The sequence below is a fragment of the Indicator indicator genome, chromosome 26, assembly GCF_027791375.1.
Source record: "Indicator indicator isolate 239-I01 chromosome 26, UM_Iind_1.1, whole genome shotgun sequence".
In the NCBI taxonomy this organism is placed as follows: domain Eukaryota; kingdom Metazoa; phylum Chordata; class Aves; order Piciformes; family Indicatoridae; genus Indicator; species Indicator indicator.
The window spans coordinates 11,026,468-11,035,338 of NC_072035.1; the positions used below are offsets into that span (position 1 = coordinate 11,026,468).

The 8,871-nt window shown below is 59.2% G+C and overlaps 1 protein-coding gene across 1 annotated transcript; it reads left to right on the forward strand.

Moving 5' to 3' along the window:
* Positions 1-1,196: 1,196 nt before the first annotated feature.
* On the forward strand, positions 1,197-4,439 carry CRYBB2 (crystallin beta B2). Its single transcript, XM_054392511.1, has 5 exons — positions 1,197-1,250; positions 1,984-2,102; positions 2,921-3,053; positions 3,525-3,667; positions 4,271-4,439. The coding sequence occupies exons 1-5, from the start codon at positions 1,197-1,199 to the stop codon at positions 4,437-4,439; spliced, it is 618 nt and encodes a 205-aa protein (XP_054248486.1).
* The last annotated feature ends 4,432 nt before the right edge of the window (positions 4,440-8,871 follow it).

An 8,871-nucleotide genomic window follows, 5' to 3' on the forward strand; every position in this document is an offset into this window, starting at 1 on the left:
AAATCTCCTTGCCAACAAACCCGACAAAGCGGGCGAGCCGAATGTGAAAGCTAATGAAATACCTCCCCAACTTGGGGTTTGGGGAGACAAAAGCTGGGGCTGATCAGCTGACCCTGGTTTTCATTGCCCTTTAATCCAGCATTCTCGCTTGGACTCCTGCTTTAACCAGTTTGTAAATAGTTTTGGCACCGCGCTGGCCGCGGCTCGGTATAAATTCCACCTCCCGGCCCCAGCCCCTCACTGGCTCAAGAGGGTACTGGTAGAACTGGTAAGACTTTTTTTTTTTTTTTTTTTCCTCCCCCTATTTTATCATCCTGCTTTTTGGGGTTTTGGTGTTTGTTTTTTTTTTTTTTTTTTTTTTTGGTTGTTTCGGTTTGGTTTTGCTGGTGTCTCCTCCTGATCCTCCCTGGAGCTGTGGAGATGGCACTGGGATGTGGGCGCGCCGAGGGTGAGCTCCAGGAGATGGTCCTGCCCTGCTCTGTAGCCTAAACTCTGGTGGCCAGTTCAGGAGTATTGCTGCCCCCAGCCACAGTTTTTTGCTGGGAAGGAGCTGTTTTCAGCTGGTTTGGAATCTGCTTGGACACAGGGGGTCCCATTTGGCTTGGGGATGAGGGTCGTGGAATCATAGACTGGTTTGGGTTGGAAGGGACCTTAAAGATCATCCTGTTGCAACCTCCCTGCCATGGGCAGGGACACCTTCTGCTATGCACACACAGCTGGGGTCAGTGGTGGGACCCCCAGGGCTTCTCCTCATCACCCCATGGAGGACAGGGACTCCCCAGCAGTCACTTGCTGGGCAAGGACAGTGGGAAAAGCCTTGGCTGAAGGAGCTCGGCTTCCCAAGAATGACTTTGGGAATGCCCTGGGTCCCCTCACTCTGGGCTGGAGACCCTTTGCAGGTCCCATCATGGGTGATGCTGCACTGGGACCATCACCTGGGCTGCACCATGACCCTAGGTGGTTTGTGGTGATGAGTAGCTCTGAGCAGGGTCTGGCCCCAGTGAACCCACTCTGTGCCTACCCCTGCGCTAGCACCCTTGTCCCCCCTTCCACGCAACTCAGCAGCCAGCAGCTGGGTGCTGGGTGGGATGCAGGGTCCAGACATGGGTCCCTGAGCACTGTCCTGGCTCCCTCCTGGGCAGCAGCTTTTAACCTGCTGAGTTTTCCTCCCAAGGCAGCAGACAACCCAGCTTATGATGGCTTCCGAGCACCAAATGCCAGCCTCCAAGCAGCAACAAGCCAGCTCCAAGGTCAGTGTCTGGTTTCTCCTCCACTCTGTGTTGAGACTGAGGCACCCTCAGCCTCATCAAGCACCCAAATTGTGGCCCTGGGACATCCCAGGGCTCTGGCCAGTCTGGGAGCAGCTGAGCTGCCATCATGCATCCCCTCAGCAGTACCCTGGTGCTGAGGGACAAGGGGCTGGGCAGTGGAGTGGGGGAGGAATGGGATTTTGCTGGTGTCCCACAGCCCTGGTGCAGACTGAATGGGTGGGAAGGGATCAACTCCTAATCTCCTGCCACCTCTGCAGACTCAGCAGATCTGTCCCTGCCACCCACTGACCCATGAAATCTGTGCTGAGCTGGCAGGGCTCAGCCCCTGGGCTGACCCAGAGCATCCCCAGTACCTCCCCAGTGTGTGCTGAGCACCCAGCTCGCTGCAAACCACCACCGGCCACGATGCTTCAGCCTGGTGTGAGCGTGGACATCCCTCTGTAGGCAGCACCAGGGTGCTGAGCTGGCACCCAGTAGGGACTTGCAGCCATCCTGGACCAGAAGCTGCATGCTCATAGTGCTGGAGGTGCTGGTTGGTGGTGGGAGATGTGTTAAAAGCCACCTGGTAGATGGTTAAAAGCCACCAGCGTGCAGGTTTTGGGGGGCAGTGTGATGGTGGGGCTGAGCTGGTGGCTGGGGACAGCGTGTGCCCCCCCATGATGGAGCTTGGGGGGTGGCTCTGAGGCACCCATTTTTTTTTTTTGTTTTCCAGATTGCCATCTTTGAGCAAGAGAACTTCCAGGGCCGCTGCCATGAGCTCAGCGGTGCCTGTCCCAACCTGAAGGAAGCCGGCGTGGACAAAGTGGGCTCCATCCTGGTGCACTCCGGACCGTATGTGTCAGGGGGGCTGGGGGCCCGGGGAGGGGGACTGGGGGGCAGGGGATGGGGTGTGGAGGGGATCTCTCCCCCCAACACTGCTGGTACCTGCGTCACAGCCTGGATGTTGTGTGGCCAAGGCTGCTCTAGGTGCTAGTGGTCCCCTGGGTGGGTGGTCTCCCCTAACCCTGCTTGGTGGGAGGGGAGTGGGCATGGGTGTGGATCATGGTGTTACACATCCCCCAGTTTGGTTTGTCTCTTTTTGGGCACATAGACAGGTGGAGATGGCACCTTGGCAGTGCCTGGTGCTGCTGGTGGCACTTCCTGTCCCCATCTGCCCACTGACCTCTGTGCGTGGTCCTGGATAGGGACTGTGGTCCCCAGACTGGGGGCGATGGGCGATGGGCAGCCCCTGAAACCCACCTGGGGAAGTGCCAGGTCTGTTACCTGCACCCAGGAAGCACGAGGTGGCTGTGGAGCACCCTGGCAGGGGCACAGCCCCACTGGGGACGTGTGGGTGATCCCATCCCTTCTGCAGGAACCAAGGATGGGTGGTCACCACGTTGGAGCATCCACACTGGCAAGTCCTGTGGTGTCATTGCCAGCAGGACCACGGGACTGGCAGTGCCAGGCATTGCTCTGCAGCAGGGCTGTCCGCTCCCACCCTGGCACTGCTGCTGGCACCTCACCAGGCACCACGGTGCTCAGTTCCATTCTTCAACAGGGAGCAGAGGGGCTCAGCCTGAGGGCCGGTGCCGGGGATTGGTGCCAGCCCTTGCGCCGCTGCCCCTTCTGAAGCTCTCCCCTCCCTCCCCCTCCCTGCTCTCTTGCAGCTGGGTGGGCTACGAGCAGGCAAGCTGCAAAGGGGAGCAGTTTGTGTTTGAGAAGGGGGAGTACCCCCGCTGGGACTCCTGGACCAACAGCCGGAGAAGCGACAGCATCACTTCCCTGAGACCCATCAAAGTGGTGAGAGCACCCAGACAGCCACTACCCACCCGACAGACCAAGGTCTGCAGCCAGAAGGTCTTCCCCAGCCTTCCCCCGCCCTCCCCAGCCCCGCGGGCCTCCGGAGGGGCACCCCCTCCTGCCCACCCTCGCCCCAGCCCTCGGGGCCCGGGGAGCCGGTGGGGGGTTCGGAGGGAGCGTGGGGAAGGGGGCACTGGCAGGTGACCCCAGAGGAGAGGACGTCTGCTGGTAAGTCTGGCAGTGCCCGGGCGGGCACCGGCTCTCGGAGCTGGATGGAGGAATGCGGAGCAGCCCCTGGCATGGGTGGGAGTAGCGGCACACGGTGCCAGCCCCTCGCCTCGGTTTCCCCAGAGCCCTGGGCTTTGCCCCCGCCCTGCCCAGCCCCGGGGCAGCGGCGGCAGCTGATGTCCCCTCCCCGCTTCCCCCCCCCCCCCGCCTCTCCCTTCCCCGTCTCTGCTCTGCCCGCTGCAGGACAGCCAGGAGCACAAGATCGTGCTGTACGAGAACCCCAGCTTCACCGGCAAGAAGATCGAGATTATCGACGACGATGTGCCCAGCTTCCATGCCCACGGCTACCAGGAGAAGGTCTCCTCCGTGCGGGTGCAGAGTGGCACGTGAGTACCGGGGCAGCGGGACCTGGGTGGTGCTGGAGCATCCTGGAGCATCCTGCTGTGGCTGAGCGACCTTGGCTGTGCCCGCGGCTGCTCCACTGCGAGCGGCAGCGCAGGAGGTGTCACAAAGACCATCAGAGGGCTACAGCGCCTCTGCTGTGGGGACAGGCTGGGAGAGTTGGGGCTCTTCAGCCTGGAGAGGAGAAGGCTGCAGGGAGACCTTAGAGCTGCATTTTAGTATCTGAAGGGGACCTACAGGAAGGCTGGGGAGGGACTGTTCAGAAGGGCTGTGGGGATAGGATGAGGGACAATGGTTTGAGACTGGAGCAGGGGAGACTGAGGTTGGACATCAGGAGGAATTTGTTCACAATGAGGGTGGGGAGACACTGGAGCAGGTTGCCCAGGGATGTGGTTGGTGCCCCATCCCTGCCGACATTCAAGGTCCGACTTGCTGCAGCCCTGAGCAACCTGCTCGAGCTGGAGATGTCGCTGCTGGCTGTGCAGGGGGTTGGCCGAGATGACCTTTGTGGGATCTCTCCAACCCAGTGCCTTCTGCAATTATGTGGTGGTGCCTGACCCCCCTCTCCCTCTGCTTTGCCTTGGCAGGTGGGTGGGATACCAGTACCCCGGCTACAGGGGCTACCAGTACCTGTTTGAGAAGGGCGACTACAAGGACAGCTCAGATTTCGGCGCCCAGCACCCCCAGATCCAGTCGGTCAGGCGCATCCGGGACATGCAGTGGCACCAGCGTGGTGCTTACCACCCCACCAACTAGAGCCCCCCCGGCCCCTGCTGGGGTGTGGGGAGCGGAGCAAGCGTTCCCCCCGGCCGCCGCTGACCTCCCCCCGTGGCCTCACCTCCCACCTCCCCCTCTGTGTGATGCCCGCCGCTGCCAAAGCAACTGAATAAAAGCTTGGAGTTTCAAAGTCCTGCCTCTGGCCCTGTCATTCCCTGGGGGCTGTAAGAGGCCCCCTCCTCCCACCCCAGCAGTGAGATGTTCATCCTGACCTTGTGCTCCTGGGCAGGGGGGAGGGGGAATGCTGTGGCTGCATCCTCAGTGCCCTTCATGCCATCTGCATCCCACCCACCTCCTGGTCTCCTGCTCATCACCAGAGCTGGTAGGTCACCCAGCTGCCTGGAGATGGGGGCTCAAGCAGGAGGGATGGGAGGTACTCATCTTCTCTGCAGCCTGCATCCCTCAGGGGGGGTCACAGAATCCCTGAATTCCAGCATGGTTGGGGGTTGGAAGGGACCTCTGGAGGACTCAAGCAGGAGCACCCACAGCAGCTTGCCTGGGATCCCAATGGCAGCTGGGTTTGGAATCTCTCCAGAGAAGGAGATCCAACCACAATGTCTGCAGGGCTCAGCCCTGTCCCAGGGTGCACAGCCAAATGTCCTACTGTGGCCAGCAAAATGTGGCCCTGAGGCTCCATGGTGCCATGGTGGGTGCCATGATGGGTGAGGGGTTTGCCCTCTTGGTCAGGACACCTCCCAGCTAAATAATTGCAGTAATTATTAGGAGCTGTGAGCTTCATTAGCAAGAAGGAGTTAATTCAGCATTAATGATGCTGTAGAATGCTTGGATTCCTTCAGCAGAGGAAGCTGTGGGATGGCAGCTCCTACAAAGGAACCACAAGCCTGACCCAACCTGGGACGGGGCCTGGGGCAGTGCTGACACTGAAGATGGAGGAGGCAGTGGAGGAGGTAATGGAGGAGTTGGCAGTGAGGGTGGTGGAGGCTGCTGCTGGAGGTAGAATTGGAAGTGGTGGAGGTTGCAGTGGAGGAGGTAGTGGTGGAATTGGAGGTAGTGGTGGAATTGGAGGCAGTGGTGGAAGTGAAGGTGGAGGTGGAAGCGGAGGTGGTGCTGGAGGTTTCCTGCTTTGGCAGGGTTTTTGGACTCAATGATCTCCAGAGGTCCTTTCCAACCCCTACCATGCTGGGATTCTGTGGCTCTGTGAGGTGGTGTTGGTGATGGTGGAGATGCTGGGTGAGGTGGTGATGGTGGTGGAGGCTGCTGAGCCATCTCAGTCCTCTCCACCAGCAGAATGCACCCACGCTCTCCCCACTGAGCTGCTGCTGGGTGAGCTCTACCCTGTCTGGGTGTTTGGGCTGTGAGCTGTCAGCAGGAAACAGCATCTTCTGGAGGTGGAACCTGCTAAGCTGGAGAGCAGAGACCCACAGTCCCTGCAGGGGCACCCACAGTCCCTGCAGCCCCTCGGGGAGCTCCTGAAGGGGCAAGCACCAAAAGCAGAAGAGGAAAATGTGAATGAAGCTGGAGGTGGCTCCTCTGGGGCTGGTAGGGGAATTCCCACACCTGGTGGCTGGGTGCTCTCAGGTCACCTCGATGCTCTCACGCTCTGCTGAGGTAAGTTTTTTCCACTTCCTGACCCCAGCCTGCTTCCTGGGACATCAGGAGCCACCACGCTGCCCCAGGTGCCATATCAAGGGGACTCAGTGATGCCCCAAATCCCCCCCAGGGTCCTGCCCTTTAACAGGATCACAGAATCCCAGTATGGTGGGGCTGGAAGGGACCTCTGGAGATCACCCAGTCTAATGCCTCTGCTCAGGCAGGGTCACCCACAGCAGCTTGCCCAGGATCACAATGTCCAGGTGGGTTTGGAAGCTCTGCAGAGGAGACTCCACAACCTCTCTTGACAGCCTGCTCCAGGGCTCTGACCCCTCACAGCAAGGAAGTTTCTCCTCCTGTACAAAGGAAACAAGAGGATGGACCCTGAGCCAGAGACAGGAGGAAGTTGAGTGGCTGTGGCACAAGCAGGGCCTGTCCCCAGGCAGGTGCTGGCTGTGGGGTGGTGGTGGGGCACAGGTGTGGATGGTTTCTGCAGGAGCTCACGTAGCAGGGGATGTGGTTTCCTGCCCAAGCAAAGGCTCCTGTTCTGTGGCAGCTGCTCCTGTTCTGACTCACAGCTGCTCACCAGCAACCCCAGTCCCCAGACCTGCCCTCACCAAAGGAGGTCACAGCTCCTCCTGCCAACTGTTCTGCTGGATGTTGTCACCCCTGGGATGCAGCTGTCCCTACCCAGGCTGGAGAGGTGCTGGGACACCACATTCCCTGCTGCCCACTTTGTTCCCACTGCCCACGGAAGGACCCTGTGCTGCAGGGATGGCAGCTGGGTGGCCATGCAGCCCCAGCACTCCCTGTGCCACTGGGCACTGTGCTTGCCAGTAGGGTGTGGGCATAGCCATGGTGCTGGCAGGTACCCAGCTCTCCTCTCAGGTGGGAATGCTGTCATTCCCTGGTGATGCTGGGAGCCTGTCTGCTGTTCCCAACTGGAAGGGGCAGGGGTGGCTCTCTCCAGAGCTAACCCCATCTGGTTGCATTCTGAAGCAGAGACAGATGACAAATGGGAAGCCATCTGCCTGGCACTGCAGGGTGGGCACATCTCCCAGTCTTCCCAGAGCCGTGGTCTGGGCTGAGGGAGGCAAAGAGCCAGGTCTGGTCTGGGGAAGGCAAGCAGAGACCTGCAGCATGGTGTCACCAGGGCAGAGCTGGTTCTCTGCTCTCGTGTCACCCTGTGCCAAGTGCCGAGATGGGAGCTGTCAGATGCCAGCACATGGCCAGGAGCTGATGGGGCTCTGGCTGCCACCCAGCTCACCCCCACAATGCTCAGGAAGTGATGGTACAAACAATCCCTGCACCCTCTGTGCCCATGCTACCCACCTATGGGGCTGGTGGGCTGGGGAGTAGAGGACAAGGCACCCCTGGCTGTGGGAGCAGGGGAAGCTGGGGTTCAGCCCTCGGGTGTTCCCTCACTGGGATCAGTTTTCAGCCATTTATGGCTTTCCCAGAAGTTTGGATCCACCAGCCTGGAGCGTGGGGCTGGAGAAGGCAGCGTGGGCTGCTGGCTCCAGCTTTGTGTCCTCCTCTGGGATGTGTCCTACTCTTCCTCCTCCTCCCATCTCTCCTTTCCCTTTTCCTTTTGGAGGATCCAGAGAAGAGGAGGAGCAGAAATTTGAGACTTGGAGGATGCTCAGCATGGCAGTTAAATAGCAAAAGCCACCAGTTGGTACTTGAAGCTGAGAAACCAAGTTGAGGAGCAAGGGCTGGGTTGGAGGGTGAAGGTAATTGATGGGTGTGAGGACCACCCTTGGCTTCAGAAAGCTTTTTCCACCTTTGTAAACATCACCACCACACCAAAGGTGTCTTTGCCCACAGCAGGGCAGTTGGAGCAGACGATCTTTAAGGCCCCTTCCAACCCCAGCCATCCTGTGACTCTATGAAGAGTCTGGGGGGACGTGCTGCCCCCCTCAAAGGTGCAGCTGCTGCTGGGCAGGGCTGAGGTGGCACCGCCACCACCCGCGGGGAGAAACTGGGGGCTGGGATTGTTTTTTTTTTTTGTTTTTTTTTTTTTTTTTCCCCCCCCTTCCAATTCTTAATTTCCATTTTATCCAGAAGGTACCAACTGCCTCCATCCCACGCCAGGGGCCGAGGTGCCATCTGCCACCATCCATCCCCTCCCTGGCACGGGCAGGGTGGCTGCTGGGCTGTGTCCCCTGGAGCGTCGCCCTCGCTGCGGGGGCACAGTGGGAGCTGTCAGCGGCGGGCGCCGGTGATATTTGAGCAGTGCCACAGCTCTGCCAGCGGGTGGGTGGCTTTGCTGCTGTGCCAAGAGACAGGAGAGCTAAAGCTGTTCTCCAGACTGGCAAAGTGGGATTTTTTTTTATTTTTTTTTCATTCTATTTCATTTTATTTTATTTCTCTCCACCCGGTAAATACTATGGGGGAGGCTTCACAGCCGTTGCCCCGTAGGCACTCCAGCCCCAAACCCATCCCTGCAGTGCCTGTGGGAGCTGCAGGTGCCATAGGGTGGTGGGGATGCTGTGGGGTGGCTGTGCCCATGGGTCAGAGGCAGGAATGGGTGCTGGCTGCAGGAGGAATTCATGCATAAATACTCATAGAAATACAGAATCAGCTTGAATCACACAGAATCACAGAATCAATAAGGCTGGGAAAGACCTCAAGGATCATCGAGTCCAACCTGTCACCCTACACCTCATGACTACCTAAACCATGGCACCAAGTGCCACGTCCAATCCCCTCTTGAACACCTCCAGGGATGGTGACTCCACCACCTCCCTGGGCAGCACATTCCAATGGCCAACCACTCTCTCTGTGAAGAACTTTCTCCTCACCTCCAGCCTAAACCTCCCGTGGCACAGCTTGAGACTCTGTCCTCTTGTTCTGGTGC

Bases quoted from the DNA above. Each gene is read 5' to 3' on its own strand.
- CRYBB2 (XM_054392511.1), top strand. From the start codon at position 1,197: ATGGCTTCCGAGCACCAAATGCCAGCCTCCAAGCAGCAACAAGCCAGC. The intron at 1,251-1,983 runs GTCAGTGTCTGG...TTTGTTTTCCAG, and splicing joins AGCAACAAGCCAGCTCCAAG to ATTGCCATCTTTGAGCAAGA. The intron at 3,054-3,524 runs GTGAGAGCACCC...TGCCCGCTGCAG, and splicing joins CCCTGAGACCCATCAAAGTG to GACAGCCAGGAGCACAAGAT.